The sequence below is a fragment of the Dicentrarchus labrax genome, unplaced genomic scaffold, assembly GCF_905237075.1.
Source record: "Dicentrarchus labrax unplaced genomic scaffold, dlabrax2021, whole genome shotgun sequence".
Classification (NCBI taxonomy): Eukaryota; Metazoa; Chordata; class Actinopteri; family Moronidae; genus Dicentrarchus; species Dicentrarchus labrax.
The window spans coordinates 10,341,475-10,364,891 of NW_026136713.1; the positions used below are offsets into that span (position 1 = coordinate 10,341,475).

At 41.4% G+C, this 23,417-nt stretch overlaps 4 protein-coding genes across 5 annotated transcripts in view; all 4 read right to left on the reverse strand.

Moving 5' to 3' along the window:
• Positions 1 to 23,417, reverse strand: part of LOC127374232 (protocadherin beta-15-like) — a 90,555-nt gene that overhangs the window by 61,442 nt on the left and 5,696 nt on the right. The window contains exon 2 of the mRNA XM_051419381.1: positions 11,333 to 11,400. Within this exon, the coding sequence (XP_051275341.1) occupies positions 11,333 to 11,400 (68 nt within the window). The remainder of the gene's footprint in view (positions 1 to 11,332; positions 11,401 to 23,417) is intronic.
• LOC127374234 (protocadherin beta-15-like) overlaps positions 1 to 23,417 on the reverse strand; it is a 54,524-nt gene that overhangs the window by 9,572 nt on the left and 21,535 nt on the right. Inside the window, exon 3 of one of the 2 annotated variants that reach the window (XM_051419384.1) lies at positions 14,649 to 15,187. In XM_051419384.1, coding sequence (XP_051275344.1) covers positions 14,649 to 15,187 — 539 coding nt within the window. Of the gene's footprint in view, positions 1 to 14,648; positions 15,228 to 23,417 lie in introns of both variants that reach the window. The other variant, XM_051419383.1, reaches the window with a different exon arrangement.
• The window catches only part of LOC127374253 (protocadherin gamma-A11-like), a 43,296-nt gene that overhangs the window by 2,414 nt on the left and 17,465 nt on the right, over positions 1 to 23,417 (reverse strand). Inside the window, exons 3-4 of the mRNA XM_051419402.1 lie at positions 19,629 to 19,884; positions 3,659 to 3,744 (exon numbers count right to left, since the gene is read on the reverse strand). Of these exons, the coding sequence (XP_051275362.1) occupies positions 3,659 to 3,744; positions 19,629 to 19,884 (342 nt within the window). The remainder of the gene's footprint in view (positions 1 to 3,658; positions 3,745 to 19,628; positions 19,885 to 23,417) is intronic.
• LOC127374278 (putative protocadherin beta-18) lies at positions 775 to 19,616 on the reverse strand. Its single transcript, XM_051419427.1, has 2 exons — positions 19,475 to 19,616; positions 775 to 3,590 (listed from the first exon to the last, which is right to left on the reverse strand). Exon 2 carries the CDS (start codon positions 3,545 to 3,547, stop codon positions 2,660 to 2,662), a length of 888 nt encoding a protein of 295 aa, XP_051275387.1. The 5' UTR covers positions 3,548 to 3,590; positions 19,475 to 19,616; the 3' UTR covers positions 775 to 2,659.

A 23,417-nucleotide genomic window follows, 5' to 3' on the forward strand; every position in this document is an offset into this window, starting at 1 on the left:
CACCAGTTGTCTGATCAAGAGAAAACACGTTGTTACTCTCATCTGAAATGTGATCAAATTCATATGTGACCTCTCCATTGACTCCCTCGTCTGCGTCAGTTGCACTCACTGTGACCACTACAGTGTCTAAAGGAGAGTTTTCAGGCAGACTGGCCTTATAAATAGCCTGACTAAACACTGGGGCGTTATCATTAGCATCCAGCACAGTGACGTGAATTACTGCAGTACCCGATCTCTGAGGTGTGCCCCCGTCTGTTGCCACAAGCACAATTGTTAGCTCTTGTTGTTTTTCTCTATCCAACTCCTTCTCTAAAACTAATTCGCTGTATTTTCCTCCTCCGCTTTTTGCAATAACATTCAAGCTGAAGTTTTCGTTTGCCTCGATACTATAGCCCTGTATAGCGTTTTGTCCGATATCTGCATCGTGGGCCTCATCTAGACGGTAGCGACTTCCTTTAGAAGCCGATTCACTAATTTCAAATTTTATTGTATTCTTTTTAAATTGTGGTGAATTATCATTAATATCTTGAACGTGAACATTAATGCGGTGCAGCTCTAAGGGGTTTTCTAAAACAAGTTCCTGTTTTAAAATGCAGGATGCCTTTTTCCCACAAAGCCCCTCTCTGTCAATCCTATCGGCAACAATGATATCTCCAGTACCCAGATTAATGTCACAATACCGTTTGCTGTTCCCATCTGCATCAATACGAGCCTTTCGAGCAGCGAGTTTGCCCACCTCAAGTCCAATATCTTTCGCTATATTCCCGACAACTGAGCCGCGTTTCATCTCCTCTGTAAAGGAATAAGCCACATCTCCACACACGGTTGGCAGCGCCAGAAGAAATACTCCCAACGAGATAACCAGGCCGAGCACGGAAAATTCTTTGTGTCCCATGTTCATGCAAGACCAGTGCCCAATCCACTCCAACAAAGACTTTTAAAATAAAAATAATCAGCGAACCAGAATCCTCTTTGGACAACAATTGCAAGTCAGATAATAAACGGTGCGACGTCGCTGCTTGAAGCAATGAACAATCTATTGTGGGTTAGAAATGTTCAGGCGTGCAGGCCAGAGTGACATAAAGCAGCACCATTACGTAAATCTAGTGGACAGCGACACTGTGAGCAAATTGTAGGTATTACAAAATACTTGAATAATTGAGTCAGTGATGAGAAAGAAAAAAACAACATATTCTAGGCTGCAGTCAAATCGAAACATAAATAAATTGCCAAATAAAAATGTAGAGGGAAGCTTTCTATTCTAAATATCAGTGCGTATTTACCTCCATAAAACTGTTTTCCTGCACTCCAGTGACGAGAGTGGAAATCCATAAGGGTTGGGTTGTTTTCAGCACCATGGATAGTTACCACAGTATATCGCAAAAGTAATTTCCATTTCATAGGAGGACAACTCCTCATAATCTATTGATCTACTTACTTTCACTTCACCAGTTGTCTGATCAAGAGAAAACACGTTGTTACTCTCATCTGAAATGTGATCAAATTCATATGTCACATCTCCATTGACTCCCTCATCTGCATCAGTTGCACTCACTGTGACCACCACAGTGTCTAAAGGAGAGTTTTCAGGCAGACAGGCTTTATAAACGGCCTGACTAAACACTGGGGCGTTATCATTAGCATCCAGCACAGTGACGTGAATTACTGCAGTACCCGATCTCTGAGGTGTGCCTCTATCTGTTGCCACAAGCACAACTGTAAGCTCTTGTTGTTTTTTTCTATCCAACTCCTTCTCTGAAACTAATTCGCTGTATTTTGAGTGGAAATCCATAAGGGTTGGGTTGTTTTCAGCACAATGGATAGTTACCACAGTATATCGCAAAACATGGGCCAGGGACCATGTTTAACATGAGTCTCAGAAGATTTACCAAACTGCAAAATGAAAGTAATACTAACAAAACTGTGGTCGTTTTTCTTAAGGTGATACACTGATTCACATACCAAACAGCACCATTCCAGGAGTTCTTTAAGAGAAATAGCTGCTATAGCTATAAATAAGGATGATAAAGAGCTGAGAAATATGATGGATCCATGAAAACCACACAGGTTGGCATAACCTAAATCAGTTGATACTATATCTTTCTTCATTATCCCACCACTCTAGGCCACAGGTTAGGGAAGAATGTGGTCTTCATACCAACAACTGGTTTCCAGTATAAGTTATGGGCACTGACTGAACCTCATTTAGATTAAAGTCGGTGCTTATACCGCAGCAGTAGGCTTCCATATGAAACGATTGTCATTGGCCGATTTCAGTTCAAGGATTATAGGAAGAGAAAGCAAAACGTTCATATACATTACTTAAAAGACAATGAAGCATTTCGAAACTCAGGCCACACATAGGCAATATAACAAATGTGGGATGGCAAGTGATAGAAAGAAAATTATCCTATACTTTTGGGATATTTTTTTTGCATTAGATAATCCATCATGGACATAAAAATTTACACTTGAACCAAAAATCGTAATTTTGATAAAACAGCCGCATGAAAGAGGAATGAGGTTAATAAGCATTTTTGAAGAAAATCCGTTTTAAAAAGCCACTTGAGGTTAAAGACAACATATCCAGACAGACAACAATTGACATTTTGTTCTGTCAGTCCACCCCATTTAAAAACTACAGAAAAAAAAGTGGTGTTCAAACAATGTCACCTAAACTAATCTGAATTTGTTTGGGTGTAAAGAATCCACACAGATTAAGGGATTTGACTGCGCCTACCTCTAGAGTATCCAACGAATCTTGAAAGACCTCAGCGAAATCACTAGGACTTTTCCTCAGAGTCTGGTCAGCAGGCAGTGTGTTGTCATTGTAAGATGTCACGAACTTAAAGTCACTGGTTCTAGATCCTGTTGTCAGATATGCGTCATAATTGTAAGCGCTGCGTAAAGTTCCTGTGCCGTCAACATCTGCGTAATTAGGAGGAAGATAAGCGCTAGGGATGGCAACTGCTCCATCAAACAACAGTCTGGGCTTTCTCCTGCGACAAAACCTCACACCCAGGATGATGATGATGAAGGTCAGAAAAAAGGTGGACACAGAAACCAGCGCGATGATCAGATAAGAGGTCAGTTTGGAATTCTTCTCATCATAAGAAATATCCTTCAGTTCTGGCACCTCAGCCAAGTTATCAGAAATAAGTAAATACATGGAACAGGTGGCAGAGAGAGAGGGCTGTCCGTTATCTTTCACTGACACAATAAGGTTCTGTTTCATGCTGTCTGATTCAGAAATGTCCCGCTGTGTCCTGATCTCTCCGCTGTGGAGACCAATAGTGAAAAGTCCCGGATCAGTGGATTTGACTATGTGATAGGACAGCCAGGCGTTCTGTCCGGAGTCCGCGTCCACCGCTATCACTTTGGACACCAGAGAGCCTCCGTGTGCAGCTTTGGGGACCAGCTCGGTCATGAAGGAGTTGCCCTCAGGGGAGGGGTACAGTATCTGAGGAGAGTTGTCATTCACATCAGATATAAAGACACTGACGGTCACGTGGCTGCTGAGCGGAGGAGAACCGTTGTCTCTGGCCATCACGTGGACTTTAAAACTCCTGAACTGTTCATAATCAAATGACCTCACAGCGTGGATCACCCCCGTATCTCCGTTAACAGACAGATAGGAGGACACCGGTGCACCGTTCACCTCACCAGCTAACAGAGAATAAATCACTGTACCGTTTTGTCTCCAGTCGGGGTCTCGAGCAGTAACGGAACATAAAGTGGAGCCAGGTTTGTTATTTTCAGTCACATATGCGCTGTAGAACTGTTCCTCAAACACAGGTGGGTTGTCGTTGATGTCTGCTAAAGATAACTGAACAGTTTTAAAGGAGGACAGAGGTGGAGAGCCCTCGTCAGTGGCAGTGATTGTAATGTTGTAATCAGACATTAGTTCACGGTCCAGTTGTCCTGTGGTCACCAGAGAATAATAGTTTTTAATAGAAGGAACCAACTTAAAAGGGACGTTTTGCTGAATGGTGCAGCGGACCTGTTTGTTAGTGTCAGAGTCTCTATCCTGTACGTTAATGATGCCCACCTCTGTACCAGGTGACACATTCTCAGGTATGGGGTTAGACAGTGATTTCAGATATATAACTGGAGCGTTGTCATTTATATCAGTAATTTCAATGATCAAAGTTGCATGTGACGCCAATCCCAGACCATCTTTAGCACTGATCCCCATTTCATATGACGATTCTTTTTCATAATCAATAGATCCAACAACTGTAACTTCTCCTGTTTTGGGGTTCAGAGAGAACATTTGGTTTTCATCTGAAACATGATCAAATCCGTAAGTAACTTCACCATTTACTCCCTCATCTGCATCATTTGCACTCACTGAGATCACCACTGTATCAAGAGGAGAGTTTTCAGGGAGACTTGCTTGATAGACAGACTGACTAAACACTGGTACATTATCATTAGCATCCAGTACAGTGACGTGTATGACTACAGTACCTGATCTCTGAGGAGAACCACCATCAAATGCGTTAAGCAATAACATAATGTCTTGTTTGTCCTCTCTGTCTAATTCTTTGTCTAAAACTAATTCGCAATATTTTCGTCCACCTGCTTTTGTGTTTACGTTTAATTTGAAATTATCATTCTGCTGAAGTGAGTAGCCCTGAATAGCATTTTCTCCGATGTCTGCATCGTGCGCCTCATCCAGGAGAAAATGTGAACCCTTAACAGCCGATTCCTGAATTTCAATCTTAAGTGAATCCTCTTTAAACTGCGGTGAATTATCATTAATATCTTGAACGCGGATACTAATACGGTGCAGTTCTAGTGGATTTTCCAGTACGAGTTCCTGTTTAAGAACACATGACGCCTTTTTCCCACAAAGCCCTTCTCTGTCGATCCTCTCTTGCACGATCAAGTCTCCGGTGTTGAGATTTACGCCACAGTATTGAACATTGTTGTCCTCAGTATCGATACGAGCTTTGCGAGCAGACAGTCTGCCCGAATCAAGTCCCACATCCTTAGCGATATTTCCAATTACAGATCCACGTTTCATCTCCTCCGGGATAGAGTAGCTCACGTCTCCATAGACGGGGTGGAGGACAAGAGAAATAAAAACAAGGCCGCAGAGAAGCGAAAACCTACTGTATCCCATTGTAATTCGAGAAAGACCACATCCACGTTACAAACTCTAAGCTGGTCAAAATATATCAACGATGCTTTCGTGATTCCCTCCAATTAACAAATATGAACACGTTGCAGTCCTCCACGAAGCGGTTTATGACAACAGCGATACAATGGCAGAGTGAGGCTTTAAATTCATTGAGACAGAAGGGTGGAGAATGACCGTGCCTTCTCGTTAGCTGGTACACACTGACACCATGAGTATTTTTAAGTTATGACAAGGTGATGTAGGATTTTGTTTTTATTTATTTTACATCATTTAAAAGGCAGATCGATAGTGAACAACAGTTGTTGCAAAGTTCAAGGAAATTCGGCTGGTATTTAATTTTTTAAGTAACAGAATAAGAGTATGAAATACAACAGAAACTTTAAGGATGAAACTGCTATTTCTGGTATTTCCGCTACCTGCTCTGTCAAAGCTAGACTGCGAGTAGTTGATATATATTCCTTTTTTGTTGTACAGTGTTGGATATGGAAGTTTGTACTAATGGACAACAACATGTGGTCTTTAAAGACATACATTAAAGTTAAAGAAACACTGGAGTAAATGTGTCATTTTGTCAAAAGCATGAAGGGTTTATAAATGTCTGCCTGTCATATTAATGTAAACGACGACGGACTTTTCACTGACGCACATATCAATTACTTAACATATAGAGGGTATACCTAGGAACGCGAAACTCCACTAGCTACACAGAATAAACACAGAGGGTCAAATTCGTCTTTCTGCTCAAATACCGAGTTTATTTATAGCCTATGTTAATGGTGACACACTTCTGAACAGTATTATCGAGAAGACGCAGTCAGAATGACACCAGACAATAGAGACGACATATTCAAATGCAAACAATGAGCAGGAAATACCTAAATATTTCCACAAAATCTAACTAAAAGTACAATTACTGAAACAGACCAGCAAACTGGTAAAAAGTGACAACATAATAAAACAAAGAAGTAAACTACATCTAACAATGCATCAATGCGTCAAACTGAGTACAGCACCAAGGACAGAGAAACAAGCAGTTTTCCGTCACTGGAACATAAAAGAGAACAAGCAAACGACCAGGTGGATTCAAATAGACAAGTTGTCTCAAACACTTTTAAGATCAACCAAAACCTTAACAGTAGACACATCAAACAAACGCGCATAATCGATTGGTGTGTGGGTGGGAGCAAAGGCAGGTTAAAATAACCAATGAAAGTTGCTCTGAAAATTGTTCGACTTATACTAACATATTGGTGAGAACAATGAGAACAAATGTAAAGGTTGTGATATTTAAACGGTAAATTCTAAAGTGAGATTAAATCACCAACAACTGTATCGATAATAGTAAATCCAAATTCTTTAGCCAAAATCAGGACTTTTTAACAACTTTTGCACCTATTATAGAGTACTGAACCAACACAGAAAAAAATAATGCAACTGAAAAGAGTCAAAGCAAAAGAAAATAATGGATTCTTCAGGATGATGAACACAAGTTCAGTGATATGAAATGTGTTCCTACCTCAGGAGAACCATCACTGTCTCCAAATACGTCAGCAAAATCACTTGGACTTTTCCTCAGAGTCTGGTCAGCAGGCAGTGTGTTGTCATTGTAAGATGTCACAAACTTAAAGTCACTGGTTCTAGATCCTGTTGTCAGGTATGCGTCATAATTGTAAGCGCTGCGTAAAGTTCCTGTGCCGTCAACATCTGCGTAATTAGGAGGAAGATAAGCGCTAGGGATGGCAACTGCTCCATCAAACAACAGTCTGGGCTTTCTCCTGCGACAAAACCTCACACCCAGGATGATGATGATGAAGGTCAGAAAAAAGGTGGACACAGAAACCAGCGCGATGATCAGATAAGAGGTCAGTTTGGAATTCTTCTCATCATAAGAAATATCCTTCAGTTCTGGCACCTCAGCCAAGTTATCAGAAATAAGTAAATACATGGAACAGGTGGCCGAGAGAGAGGGCTGTCCGTTATCTTTCACTGACACAATAAGGTTCTGTTTCATGCTGTCTGATTCAGAAATGTCCCGCTGTGTCCTGATCTCTCCGCTGTGGAGACCAATAGTGAAAAGTCCCGGATCAGTGGATTTGACTATGTGATAAGACAGCCAGGCGTTCTGTCCGGAGTCCGCGTCCACCGCTATCACTTTGGACACCAGAGAGCCTCCGTGTGCAGCTTTGGGGACCAGCTCGGTCATGAACGAGTTGCCCTCCGGGGCGGGGTACAGTATCTGAGGAGAGTTGTCATTCACATCAGATATGAAGACACAGACGGTCACGTTGCTGCTGAGCGGAGGAGAACCATTGTCTCTGGCCATCACGTGGACTTTAAAACTCCTGAACTGTTCATAATCAAACGACCTCACAGCGTGGATCACCCCCCGTGTCTCCGTTAACAGACAGATAGGAGGACACCGGGGCACCGTTCACCTCACCAGGTAACAGAGAATAAATCACTGTACCGTTTTGTCTCCAGTCGGGGTCTCGAGCAGTAACGGAACATAAAGTGGAGCCAGGTTTGTTATTTTCAGTCACATATGCGCTGTAGGACTGTTCCTCAAACACAGGTGGGTTGTCGTTGATGTCTGCTACAGATAACTGAACAGTTTTAGAGGAGGACAGAGGTGGAGAGCCCTCGTCAGTGGCAGTGATTGTAATGTTGTAATCAGACACTAGTTCACGGTCCAGTTGTCCTGTGGTCACCAGAGAATAATAGTTTTTAATAGAAGGAACCAACTTAAAAGGGACGTTTTGTTGAATGGAGCAGCGGACCTGTTTGTTAGTCTCAGAGTCTCTATCCTGCACGTTAATGATGCCCACCTCTGTACCAGGTGACACATTCTCAGGTATGGGGTTAGACAGTGATTTTAGATATATTACCGGGGCATTGTCATTTATATCACTAACATCTACGATGACTTTGGCATAGGAAGTTAATCCCAAACCATCCTTTGCTGTGATACGAAGTTCAAACGATGACATTGTTTCAAAATCAACCGTGGTCGTCACTTTTATGTCACCTGTCTTATGATCGATATTAAACATTGACTTAATATCTTCTGAAATGTGTCCAAAATCATATGTAATATCTCCGTTTAGTCCCTCGTCTGCATCAGTAGCACTCACTGTCAGCACAACAGTGCCTAGTGGGGAGTTTTCAGGTAGACTGGCTTTATAAACGGCCTGGCTGAACACTGGGACATTATCATTAGCATCCAGTACAGTGATGTGAATGACTACGGTACCTGACTTTTGAGGAGAACCACCATCCAGAGCTGTAAGGAGTAGATTGATTTCCTTTAAGTTTTCACGGTCAAGCTCTTTGTTAAGAACCAGTTCTACAGAATTAGTTCCAACGCCCAGAATAAAATTCTCATTTCTTTGGAGGTTGTAAGTCTGGACTGAATATTTGCCTATATCCGCATCATGTGCTTCCTCTATTGGAAAACGAGCACCTTTGCCAGCTGATTCACTTATATCTATGTGGATCGATTCTTTATTAAATTGCGGAGAGTTATCATTTATATCCTGGACATGCAGACTGATTCGATGCAATTCTAGCGGACTCTCTAACATGAGTTCTTGTTTTAAGACGCAGGAGGCTTTGTCTCCACAGAGGCCCTCTCTGTCAATCCTCTCGGCAACAGTCAGATCCCCGTTACGGAGGTTTATGTCACAATAACGTTTGTCGCTCCCATCGGTATCAATGCGGGCCTTTCGACTGGATAGTCTGCTTGTTTCAAGACCCAAGTCTTTGGCGATATTTCCGATCACGGATCCGCGTTTCATCTCCTCCGGAAAAGAGTAGCTAATATCTCCATTGGCTAAATGCAAGGAAAAAATCAGCAAAAGAATGACCCAGCTTTGTAATGCGAGTCCCGAGATGGCCATCTTGAGCAAACCTGAAACGTTTCCTAGTCGGTGTGAAGGAACACAGCCAGAAAATTAAGGATTTAAACCGCAATGAACACAATCCAAGACCAAGTCTCTGTCTGAACGATCAACCGCAGCCTTTAGTCACATTACGCGTCAACAACAGTGGGTGGATGTCGACATGCATTATTTTAGAGCTGGTGCATAGCGACATCGTGAGTCTCTTCTAGAAACTGCTAGCAGCCGGTCCGTACAAGTCGTACAAATACGAAAAAGGCACATATATGAGGCACATTCCTAAACAGGACAAATGATATGTTGAAATGTCCTTGAGAAATGTTAAGAGTATCAAACATATAGGACCACTTTTAAAAAAAACAGTGCAAATCGTATTAAGCACCCAAAGAAATCCTAATGTCTGTTTCAACATGTGTTATGTAAACAAATCTGTGTGGTTAAATGTTTCTTGAGATGGTCTGACAGGTATCAAAAGAAATGCTTTGTCCAAAAATGTTATTGTGTTTGCAAACACTGGGGAAAACGACAGCCTATGGCAACATCCTTTAAACACAATAGTGAAAGAAATGACCAAGTTATTTAAATGATGTGAGGAATGATTTAAGCCTGATAAGAAACTCTTAACTCACATTTTTGCCATGTAGATACCAAAAGCAAGAGAAAACTAACAAGTTATTAAAGGCTGCAAAAATAATAAAGCTTGATTTAAGGATTCTGATCACTTTGCTCAACACCATTAAAATATTCCACAGGCTAGTTAGTCTTGACTAAATAAAAAAAAACTTGGACAAACAGCTCCAATTTACTGCAAAATACAACAAACACTGGAAATAAATTAATAATCGTTGAAACCACAACACATGAATTAGCAAAGGTAAAAAAACAAACAGGTAACCTATTATCTGGGACCATAAATATGAAGATGCCATTAAAACTTTATCAACAATCAAGGATATGTTACACTATAAGACTCCTCAGATCTGAAACCCTTGTAGTTTTAACAGAGAAGAAGGAAGAAATGTAGAACAAACCCCTTAAAGAAGGCCTCCGCATGATACAAAATTTAGGAATTCTTTCCTATGAAAAAGTTCAGCGTCAATCTGAAGAAAATTAAACATTCAAAACTTCCCTCTTCCTGCAGGAAGATTTCCCTCAAACTCATGAAAAGGATTAATAAATCTGGAACCAAATAGACAAGTGAAATATACATATCACATGCTCACCTATACAATATCACTCTCAAGAGCCAAATTTAGGAAAAACGTGAGAAGAACCAAAAAACTTGTAGTAACTTTTAACTTCAAATGAACAAATCAAAGAGAAATTTGTTGAAAATCTTTGACAGAGAGGATCAGCAAACAGGATTAGTGTGTTATATCGTTTGAAATTTACTGAGTAAGAGAAACAAAATAAGGCCAAAGGAGATGTGATATCTGTTCTTACCTCAGGAGAACCATCACAATCTCCAAAGTCAACAAAGTCACTAGGACTTTTCCTCAGAGTCTGGTCAGCAGGCAGTGTGTTGTCATTGTAAGATGTCACGAACTTAAAGTCACTGGTTCTAGATCCTGTTGTCAGATATGCGTCATAATTGTAAGCGCTGCGTAAAGTTCCTGTGCCGTCAACATCTGCGTAATTAGGAGGAAGATAAGCGCTGGGGATGGCAACTGCTCCATCAAACAACAGTCTGGGCTTTCTCCTGCGACAAAACCTCACACCCAGGATGATGATGATGAAGGTCAGAAAAAAGGTGGACACAGAAACCAGCGCGATGATCAGATAAGAGGTCAGTTTGGAATTCTTCTCATCATAAGAAATATCCTTCAGTTCTGGCACCTCAGCCAAGTTATCAGAAATAAGTAAATACAAGGAACAGGTGGCAGAGAGAGAGGGCTGTCCGTTATCTTTCACTGACACAATAAGGTTTTGTTTCATGCTGTCTGATTCAGAAATGTCCCGCTGTGTCCTGATCTCTCCGCTGTGGAGACCAATAGTGAAAAGTCCCGGATCAGTGGATTTGACTATATGATAGGACAGCCAGGCGTTCTGTCCGGAGTCCGCGTCCACCGCTATCACTTTGGACACCAGAGAGCCTCCGTGTGCAGCTTTGGGGACCAGCTCGGTCATGAAGGAGTTGCCCTCCGGGGCGGGGTACAGTATCTGAGGAGAGTTGTCATTCACATCAGATATAAAGACACTGACGGTCACGTTGCTGCTGAGCGGAGGAGAACCGTTGTCTCTGGCCATCACGTTGACTTTAAAACTCCTGAACTGTTCATAATCAAACGACCTCACAGCGTGGATCACCCCCGTATCTCCGTTAACAGACAGATAGGAGGACACCGGGGCACCGTTCACCTCACCAGGTAACAGAGAATAAATCACTGTACCGTTTTGTCTCCAGTCGGGGTCTCGAGCAGTAACGGAACATAAAGTGGAGCCAGGTTTGTTATTTTCAGTAACATATGCGCTGTAGGACTGTTCCTCAAACACAGGTGGGTTGTCGTTGATGTCTGCAACAGATAACTGAACAGTTTTAGAGGAGGACAGAGGTGGAGAGCCCTCGTCAGTGGCAGTGATTGTAATGTTGTAATCAGACACTAGTTCACGGTCCAGTTGTCCTGTGGTCACCAGAGAATAATAGTTTTTAATAGAAGGAACCAACTTAAAAGGGGCGTTTTGCTGAATGGAGCAGCGGACCTGTTTGTTAGTGTCAGAGTCTCTATCCTGTACATTAATGATGCCCACCTCTGTACCAGGTGACACATTCTCAGGTATGGGGTTAGACAGGGATTTCAGATATATAACTGGAGCATTGTCATTCACATCAGTGATATCAATAATCACCTTTGCTTCTGAAGAGAGACCATAACCATCTTTGGCCTCAACAAATACTTCATATTTGGGTCCCTCTTCATAATCTATTCCACCTGTTACACTAATTTCTCCGGTTTTCTGATTAAGTGAAAAAAGATTTCGTGATTTATCAGAGATTCGGCTAAATTCATATGTAACCTCTCCGTTCACACCTTCGTCTGCGTCTGATGCACTTACAGTGATAACTGGGGTTTTCATAGGTGAGTTCTCCGGTAATGTGGCTGTATATACGGCCTTCGTAAACACTGGGGCGTTATCATTAGCATCCAGTACAATGACGTGTATGACTACAGTCCCGGATCTCTGAGGAGAGCCACCATCCACAGCTGTGAGCAATAATTTCATTTCTTGCTGCTCCTCTCGGTCTAACTCCTTATCCAAAACCAACTCACCATATTTACTGCCAGCACTAGTCGTCTGAATACTAAACACAAAGTGGGGATTTTGTTGCAGAAAGTAGCTTTCAACGGAGTTCTTGCCTATGTCTGCGTCGTGTGCTGCATTAATGCGATACTTTGCTCCCTTGACAGCTGACTCTCTAATTTCAAGCTTTATAATATCCTTCGGGAAAATTGGCGCATTGTCGTTTACATCCTGCACCTGCAGCGACAACCGGTGTAGCTCCAATGGATTCTCTAGTAGCAAGTCAAATTTAAGAACACACGAAGGCTTTTCTCCACAATGCTCCTCTCTATCTATTCTTTCTGCAACCACTAAATCTCCGCTTCGAAGATTAATCCCACAATATTGTCTGTCGTTTCCTTCCATGTCAACACGAGCTTTACGAGCAGAAATTCTGCCCACCTCCAATCCCAGATCCTTGGCGATATTTCCAATAACGGATCCGCGCTTCAGCTCCTCCTGTACAGAATAGCTCAGGTCTCCGTGTGCGTAATGCAGCACAACAACAAAGAGAAATAAAAAGCCGTAGCTTGGAAGAACTCTCCGTGTGTACACCATACTCAGACAGTAGGCTGCTACACAAATTAAAAAACGTTAGTGTCTATTATACGAAATAATCATTAGATCAATGTATGTGCCGTCCAAGCATTAGTCGCCTTTGTTGAAGGCTATACAGAACAGGGTTGGTCAATCCCAATAATGGGTGGTGTGCAAAGCGGGCTGAACATTTGACTACTTAGCTGGTCTATACTGACACCGTGAGGAATAAGAATATATAACCGTTTTACAGAAGGGATGCACATTATACTCCAAATTCAGAGCTCGTTTGCAGGCAATGGTTGAATAGAAATATATTTTAATAGTGTATAAAAAAGTGTAATGAGTCGATATCATGTTTATATATTTTCTTCAAGTGGAGTAAGAAGCTTCTTCCCATATTTGTAAGACTTTATAAACCAGATATTGTCTCCTCCTGAAGAAATCCACATAAAAGATCTTGATAGTGACACAATATTGCCCGAAAGTTAAACAATGTTTTACCACTGAACATGTTCTTCCCCCTCATCTCCCTCTCTCTCTCTCTCTCTCTCTCTCTACAATTAAATAGATTGCAATAATTTGTTAAGTGTATATACAAATCTGCCTAAAGCTTCCTCCAAAGACCACCTGAATTACACAACAACATCTAATTAAAGATAAATAGTGTGTTCAAACAAAAGAAAATCAGCAAAGCAACAGTGTGCATTTTATGTTGAACAGGTGGAAAAAACACGTTTAAATTAAATTTTACTGTGGTATTTAAAAAAGATAAATAACAATACTTCCTGCCTAAAAAACCTTAACAACAGTAAAAATAAATAATGTGTAACTGAAGTACACTCATAAACATTATTTACTAACATGCAATAACTTCCACTTTTTCTACTATTTTATTTATTTTCTCATCTGATCTTATAGCGAAATATAACTGTAATACAAAGCCTGCATACTGATTACAAAATGGCACAAAGATGTAGCAGAACACAAACTTGGTGAGTGAAAATGTAATATAAAAGGCTTTAAAAAGTAAAAAAAATAGAAGACAGATGGCTGAAAATACATCACAAATGCAACAGTGAGTTTCAGCACCAAGGACAGAGACACAACGATGAAGCTGCAGATCTACTCAACAGACACAGGAAGAGACACGGATAATTTTTCAAAAGAAAGAAAGCTTTAGGGAAATGGATATCAAAAAATCTCAACAGCCTCGTTTCAAAGAACCCCTGATTTTGAAATATGTGCATACAGCGGTACAAAAGGTCCTCACTGAATTATCCATGTGTTTTGACGCTCAGTGTGAATTTAGAAAGAAGGGTATCCAATAGTTATTTATTGCAAATTGTTCTAATTCTTAATGTTGAATTAATTTAGATAGGGTAACTTCAACTCATACACATGTTCCATTGCCTAAAATGATATAAGACAAGAAAGACAAATACAAGTGATGACTGTAAGGGTATTAAAGTTGTAATGAAAAGTTTAAAGGAGTCAGAAGATACATGACACGTGTTCCTACCTCAGGACAGTCATCACAATCTTCAAAGTCAGCAAAGTCACTTGGACTTTTCCTCAGAGTCTGGTCAGCAGGCAGTGTGTTGTCATTGTAAGATGTCACAAACTTAAAGTCACTGGTTCTAGATCCTGTTGTCAGGTATGCGTCATAATTGTAAGCGCTGCGTAAAGTTCCTGTGCCGTCAACATCTGCGTAATTAGGAGGGAGATAAGCGCTGGGGATGGCAACTGCTCCATCAAACAACAGTCTGGGCTTTCTCCTGCGACAAAACCTCACACCCAGGATGATGATGATGAAGGTCAGAAAAAAGGTGGACACAGAAACCAGCGCGATGATCAGATAAGAGGTCAGTTTGGAATTCTTCTCATCATAAGAAATATCCTTCAGTTCTGGCACCTCAGCCAAGTTATCAGAAATAAGTAAATACATGGAACAGGTGGCAGAGAGAGAGGGCTGTCCGTTATCTTTCACTGACACAATAAGGTTCTGTTTCATGCTGTCTGATTCAGAAATGTCCCGTTGTGTCCTGATCTCTCCGCTGTGGAGACCAATAGTGAAAAGTCCCGGATCAGTGGATTTGACTATATGATAAGACAGCCAGGCGTTCTGTCCGGAGTCCGCGTCCACCGCTATCACTTTGGACACCAGAGAGCCTCCGTGTGCAGCTTTGGGGACCAGCTCGGTCATGAACGAGTTGCCCTCAGGGGCGGGGTACAGTATCTGAGGAGAGTTGTCATTCACATCAGATATAAAGACACTGACGGTCACGTTGCTGCTGAGCGGAGGAGAACCGTTGTCTCTGGCCATCACGTGGACTTTAAAACTCCTGAACTGTTCATAATCAAACGACCTCACAGCGTGGATCACCCCCCGTATCTCCGTTAACAGACAGATAGGAGGACACCGGGGCACCGTTCACCTCACCAGCTAACAGAGAATAAATCACTGTACCGTTTTGTCTCCAGTCGGGGTCTCGAGCAGTAACTGAACATAAAGTGGAGCCAGGTTTGTTATTTTCAGTCACATATGCGCTGTAGGACTGTTCCTCAAACACAGGTGGGTTGTCGTTCATGTCTGCTACAGATAACTGAACAGTTTTAGAGGAGGACAGAGGTGGAGAGCCCTCGTCAGTGGCAGTGATTGTAATGTTGTAATCAGACACTAGTTCACGGTCCAGTTGTCCTGTGGTCACCAGAGAATAATAGTTTTTAATAGAAGGAACCAACTTAAAAGGGACGTTTTGTTGAATTGAGCAGCGGACCTGTCCGTTAGTCTCAGAGTCTCTATCCTGCACGTTAATGATCCCCACCTCTGTACCAGGTGACACATTCTCAGGTATGGGGTTAGTGAGTGATTTAATAAACGTAAGAGGGGCATTGTCATTAACATCTGTAATATCAATTATTAATGTAGAGGATGAGACTAATCCAAGACCATCCTTTGCTGTAATTTCCATTTCATAGGAGGACAACTCCTCATAATCTATTGATCCACTTACTTTCACTTCACCAGTTGTCTGATCAAGAGAAAACACGTTGTTACTCTCATCTGAAATGTGATCAAATTCATATGTGACCTCTCCATTGACTCCCTCGTCTGCGTCAGTTGCACTCACTGTGACCACTACAGTGTCTAAAGGAGAGTTTTCAGGCAGACTGGCCTTATAAACGGCCTGACTAAACACTGGGGCGTTATCATTAGCATCCAGCACAGTGACGTGAATTACTGCAGTACCCGATCTCTGAGGTGTGCCCCCGTCTGTTGCCACAAGCACAATTGTTAGCTCTTGTTGTTTTTCTCTATCCAACTCCTTCTCTAAAACTAATTCGCTGTATTTTCCTCCTCCGCTTTTTGCAATAACATTCAATCTGAAGTTTTCATTTGCCTCGATACTATAGCCCTGTATAGCGTTTTGTCCGATATCTGCATCGTGGGCCTCATCTAGACGGTAGCGACTTCCTTTAGAAGCCGATTCCCTAATTTCAAATTTGATTGTATTCTTTTTAAATTGTGGTGAATTATCATTAATATCTTGAACGTGAACATTAATGCGGTGCAGCTCTAAAGGGTTTTCTAAAACAAGTTCCTGTTTTAAAATGCAGGATGCCTTTTTCCCACAAAGCCCCTCTCTGTCAATCCTATCGGCAACAATGATATCTCCAGTACCCAGATTAATGTCACAATACCGTTTGCTGTTCCCATCTGCATCAATACGAGCCTTTCGAGCAGCGAGTTTGCCCACCTCAAGTCCAATATCTTTCGCTATATTCCCGACAACTGAGCCGCGTTTCATCTCCTCTGTAAAGGAATAAGCCACATCTCCACACACGGTTGGCAGCGCCAGAAGAAATACTCCCAACGAGATAACCAGGCCGAGCACGGAAAATTCTTTGTGTCCCATGTTCATGCAAGACCAGTGCCCAATCCACTCCAACAAAGACTTTTAAAATAAAAATAATCAGCGAACCAGAATCCTCTTTGGACAACAATTGCAAGTCAGATAATAAACGGTGCGACGTCGCTGCTTGAAGCAATGAACAATCTATTGTGGGTTAGAAATGTTCAGGCGTGCAGGCCAGAGTGACATAAAGCAGCACCATTACGTAAATCTAGTGGACAGCGACACTGTGAGCAAATTGTAGGTATTACAAAATACTTGAATAATTGAGTCAGTGATGAGAAAGAAAAAAACAACATATTCTAGGCTGCAGTCAAATCGAAACATAAATAAATTGCCAAATAAAAATGTAGAGGGAAGCTTTCTATTCTAAATATCAGTGCGTATTTACCTCCATAAAACTGTTTTCCTGCACTCCAGTGACGAGAGTGGAAATCCATAAGGGTTGGGTTGTTTTCAGCACCATGGATAGTTACCACAGTATATCGCAAAAGTAATTTCCATTTCATAGGAGGACAACTCCTCATAATCTATTGATCTACTTACTTTCACTTCACCAGTTGTCTGATCAAGAGAAAACACGTTGTTACTCTCATCTGAAATGTGATCAAATTCATATGTCACATCTCCATTGACTCCCTCATCTGCATCAGTTGCACTCACTGTGACCACCACAGTGTCTAAAGGAGAGTTTTCAGGCAGACAGGCTTTATAAACGGCCTGACTAAACACTGGGGCGTTATCATTAGCATCCAGCACAGTGACGTGAATTACTGCAGTACCCGATCTCTGAGGTGTGCCTCTATCTGTTGCCACAAGCACAACTGTTAGCTCTTGTTGTTTTTTTCTATCCAACTCCTTCTCTGAAACTAATTCGCTGTATTTTGAGTGGAAATCCATAAGGGTTGAGTTGTTTTCAGCACAATGGATAGTTACCACAGTATATCGCAAAACATGGGCCAGGGACCATGTTTAACATGAGTCTCAGAAGATTTACCAAACTGCAAAATGAAAGTAATACTAACAAAACTGTGGTCGTTTTTCTTAAGGTGATACACTGATTCACATACCAAACAGCACCATTCCAGGGGTTCTTTAAGAGAAATAGCTGCTATAGCTATAAATAAGGATGATAAAGAGCTGAGAAATATGATGGATCCATGAAAACCACACAGGTTGGCATAACCTAAATCAGTTGATACTATATCTTTCTTCATTATCCCACCACTCTAGGCCACAGGTTAGGGAAGAATGTGGTCTTCATACCAACAACTGGTTTCCAGTATAAGTTATGGGCACTGACTGAACCTCATTTAGATTAAAGTCGGTGCTTATACCACAGCAGTAGGCTTCCATATGAAACGATTGTCATTGGCCGATTTCAGTTCAAGGATTATAGGAAGAGAAAGCAAAACGTTCATATACATTACTTAAAAGACAATGAAGCATTTCGAAACTCAGGCCACACATAGGCAATATAACAAATGTGGGATGGCAAGTGATAGAAAGAAAATTATCCTATACTTTTGGGATATTTTTTTTGCATTAGATAATCCATCATGGACATAAAAATTTACACTTGAACCAAAAATCGTAATTTTGATAAAACAGCCGCATGAAAGAGGAATGAGGTTAATAAGCATTTTTGAAGAAAATCCGTTTTAAAAAGCCACTTGAGGTTAAAGACAACATATCCAGACAGACAACAATTGACATTTTGTTCTGTCAGTCCACCCCATTTAAAAACTACAGGAAAAAAAGTGGTGTTCAAACAATGTCACCTAAACTAATCTGAATTTGTTTGGGTGTAAAGAATCCACACAGATTAAGGGATTTGACTGCGCCTACCTCTAGAGTATCCAACGAATCTTGAAAGACCTCAGCGAAATCACTAGGACTTTTCCTCAGAGTCTGGTCAGCAGGCAGTGTGTTGTCATTGTAAGATGTCACGAACTTAAAGTCACTGGTTCTAGATCCTGTTGTCAGGTATGCGTCATAATTGTAAGCGCTGCGTAAAGTTCCTGTGCCGTCGACATCTGCGTAAGTAGGAGGGAGATAAGCGCTGGGGATGGCAACGGCTCCATCAAACAACAGTCTGGGCTTTCTCCTGCGACAAAACCTCACACCCAGGATGATGATGATGAAGGTCAGAAAAAAGGTGGACACAGAAACCAGCGCGATGATCAGATAAGAGGTCAGTTTGGAATTCTTCTCATCATAAGAAATATCCTTCAGTTCTGGCACCTCAGCCAAGTTATCAGAAATAAGTAAATACATGGAACAGGTGGCAGAGAGAGAGGGCTGTCCGTTATCTTTCACTGACACAATAAGGTTCTGTTTCATGCTGTCTGATTCAGAAATGTCCCGCTGTGTCCTGATCTCTCCGCTGTGGAGACCAATAGTGAAAAGTCCCGAATCAGTGGATTTGACTATATGATAGGACAGCCAGGCGTTCTGTCCGGAGTCCGCGTCCACCGCTATCACTTTGGACACCAGAGAGCCTCCGTGTGCAGCTTTGGGGACCAGCTCGGTCATGAACGAGTTGCCCTCCGGGGCGGGGTACAGTATCTGAGGAGAGTTGTCATTCACATCAGATATAAAGACACTGACGGTCACGTTGCTGCTGAGCGGAGGAGAACCGTTGTCTCTGGCCATCAGGTGGACTTTGAAAACTCCTGAACTGTTCATAATCAAACGACCTCACAGCGTGGATCACCCCCGTGTCTCCGTTAACAGACAGATAGGAGGACACCGGGGCACCGTTCACCTCACCAGCTAACAGAGAATAAATCACTGTACCGTTTTGTCTCCAGTCGGTGTCTCGAGCAGTAACGGAACATAAAGTGGAGCCAGGTTTGTTATTTTCAGTCACATATGCGCTGTAGGACTGTTCCTCAAACACAGGTGGGTTGTCGTTGATGTCTGCTACAGATAACTGAACAGTTTTAGAGGAGGACAGAGGTGGAGAGCCCTCGTCAGTGGCAGTGATTGTAATGTTGTAATCAGACACTAGTTCACGGTCCAGTTGTCCTGTGGTCACCAGAGAATAATAGTTTTTAATAGAAGGAACCAACTTAAAAGGGACGTTTTGTTGAATGGAGCAGCGGACCTGTTTGTTAGTCTCAGAGTCTCTATCCTGTACGTTAATGATGCCCACCTCTGTACCAGGTGACACATTCTCAGGTATGGGGTTAGACAGTGATTTTAGATATATTACCGGGGCATTGTCATTTATATCACTAACATCTACGATGACTTTGGCATAGGAAGTTAATCCCAAACCATCCTTTGCTGTGACACGAAGTTCAAACGATGACATTGTTTCAAAATCAACCGTGGTCGTCACTTTTATGTCACCTGTCTTATGATCGATATTAAACATTGACTTAATATCTTCTGAAATGTGTCCAAAATCATATGTAATATCTCCGTTTAGTCCCTCGTCTGCATCAGTAGCACTCACTGTCAGCACAACAGTGCCTAGTGGGGAGTTTTCAGGTAGACTGGCTTTATAAACGGCCTGGCTGAACACTGGGACATTATCATTAGCATCCAGTACAGTGATGTGAATGACTACGGTACCTGACTTTTGAGGAGAACCACCATCCAGAGCTGTAAGGAGCAGATTGATTTCCTTTAAGTTTTCACGGTCAAGCTCTTTGTTAAGAACCAGTTCTACAGAATTAGTTCCAACGCCCAGAATAAAATTCTCATTTCTTTGGAGGTTGTAAGTCTGGACTGAATATTTGCCTATATCCGCATCATGTGCTTCCTCTATTGGAAAACGAGCACCTTTGTCAGCAGATTCACGAATATCTATGTGGATCGATTCTTTATTAAATTGCGGAGAGTTATCATTTATATCCTGGACATGCAGACTGATTCGATGCAATTCTAGCGGACTCTCTAACATGAGTTCTTGTTTTAAGACGCAGGAGGCTTTGTCTCCACAGAGGCCCTCTCTGTCAATCCTCTCGGCAACAGTCAGATCCCCGTTACGGAGGTTTATGTCACAATAACGTTTGTCGCTCCCATCGGTATCAATGCGGGCCTTTCGACTGGATAGTCTGCTTGTTTCAAGACCCAAGTCTTTGGCGATATTTCCGATCACGGATCCGCGTTTCATCTCCTCCGGAAAAGAGTAGCTAATATCTCCATTGGCTAAATGCAAGGAAAAAAATCAGCAAAAGAATGACCCAGCTTTGTAATGCGAGTCCCGAGATGGCCATCTTGAGCAAACCTGAAACGTTTCCTAGTCGGTGTGAAGGAACACAGCCAGAAAATTAAGGATTTAAACCGCAATGAACACAATCCAAGACCAAGTCTCTGTCTGAACGATCAACCGCAGCCTTTAGTCACATTACGCGTCAACAACAGTGGGTGGATGTCGACATGCATTATTTTAGAGCTGGTGCATAGCGACATCGTGAGTCTCTTCTAGAAACTGCTAGCAGCCGGTCCGTACAAGTCGTACAAATATGAAAAAGGCACATATGGGAAGCACATTCCTAAACAGGACAAATGATATGTTGAAATGTCCTTGAGAAATGTTAAGAGTATCAAACATATAGGACCACTTCTAAAACAACAGGGCACATCATATTAAGCACTCAAATAAATCCTAATATCTGTTTCAACATTTAAATTCCCATTTTAGAACAAAATACCAATAAAGTTTTGTGTTATGTAAACAAATCTCTGTGGTTAAATGTTTCTTGAGATGGTCTAACAGGTATCAAAAGAAATGCTTTGTCCAAAAATGTTAATGGGTTTGCAAACACTGGGAACAACGGAAGCCTATGGCAACATCCTCTAAAAAACAACAGTGAAAGAAATGATCAAGTTGTTAAAATAATGTGAGGAATGATTTAAGCCTGACGAGAAACTATTCCTATATTACATTTTATTATCACGTAAAGACCAAAAGAAAGAGAAATGAACAAGCTATTAAAGGCTGCAAAAAGAATAAAGCTTGATTTAATTGCAGGATTCTGATCACTTTGCTCAACACCATTAAAATCTTCCACAGGCTAGTCAGTGTTAACAAAATTCAAAAACCTCGACAAACAGCTCCAATTTACTGCAAAATACAACAAATATTGGAAATAGATTCATAATTGTAGAAATCAAACAAATGCATTACAAAAGGTAAACAGGAAAAAGGTAACCTATTATCTGGGACAATAAATATGAAGATGCCAGTAAAACTACATCAATAATCAAGGATATGTTACAAGATAAGACTCCTCAAATCTGAAACACTTGTAATTTTAATGGAAAAGAAGGAAGAAAAGTTCAACATCGATAACAAACAACGAACAAACCCCTTAAAAAAGGCCTCTGCATGATATAAAAATTATGAATTCTTTCCTATGAAAGAGTAAAGCATCAATCTGAACAATATTACACATTTAAAACGTCCCTCTAAACTTAAATCAGAGTTCAAAAGCAAACTCATTATCAACAAGTAAAAAGTTTTCAGTAATTTAAAAAAACATATACTAGTTAAAGTGTTTCCAACTACCAAAATGCTGTAAAGACAGCCAAAAAGGCTCTATGGACAACTACTATACAATGACTGCAAAATGCATCTGATAATAGATCCATCACTGATATAACTTAATAGTTTTCAAATAACAATTGGGAATCCTGGGTAAAATAATTCAGCATAACAGTTAATGTAATACCTAAGATGGACAAAATCATAACATCCTCATCTCCCATTTTTCCTAATGATAAATGTTTGTAAAGGCAAATGCCCAGCCTTACTTAAGATCACTGCGGATAATACCCTTTTCATATTTTTAGAAACGATGATCAATATCAATTTCACACAATCAACCACAAATCTCAAAAAGCGAGCATCCTTTTTTATGATAGAATAATGAATCAAATGTTTGATGCTCTTACCTCAGGAGAACCATCACTGTCTCCAAATACATCAGCAAAGTCACTTGGACTTTTCCTCAGAGTCTGGTCAGCAGGCAGTGTGTTGTCATTGTAAGATGTCACGAACTTAAAGTCACTGGTTCTAGATCCTGTTGTCAGATATGCGTCATAATTGTAAGCGCTGCGTAAAGTTCCTGTGCCGTCAACATCTGCGTAATTAGGAGGAAGATAAGCGCTAGGGATGGCAACTGCTCCATCAAACAACAGTCTGGGCTTTCTCCTGCGACAAAACCTCACACCCAGGATGATGATGATGAAGGTCAGAAAAAAGGTGGACACAGAAACCAGCGCGATGATCAGATAAGAGGTCAGTTTGGAATTCTTCTCATCATAAGAAATATCCTTCAGTTCTGGCACCTCAGCCAAGTTATCAGAAATAAGTAAATACATGGAACAGGTGGCAGAGAGAGAGGGCTGTCCGTTATCTTTCACTGACACAATAAGGTTCTGTTTCATGCTGTCTGATTCAGAAATGTCCCGCTGTGTCCTGATCTCTCCGCTGTGGAGACCAATAGTTAAAAGTCCCGGATCAGTGGATTTGACTATATGATAGGACAGCCAGGCGTTCTGTCCGGAGTCCGCGTCCACCGCTATCACTTTGGACACCAGAGAGCCTCCGTGTGCAGCTTTGGGGACCAGCTCGGTCAAGAACGAGTTGCCCTCCGGGGCGGGGTACAGTATCTGAGGAGAGTT

Excerpts from the sequence above, each read along its gene's own strand:
- LOC127374278 (XM_051419427.1), bottom strand. The coding sequence starts at position 3,547 with ATGGCCAGAGACAACGGTTCTCCTCCGCTCAGCAGCCACGTGACCGTC.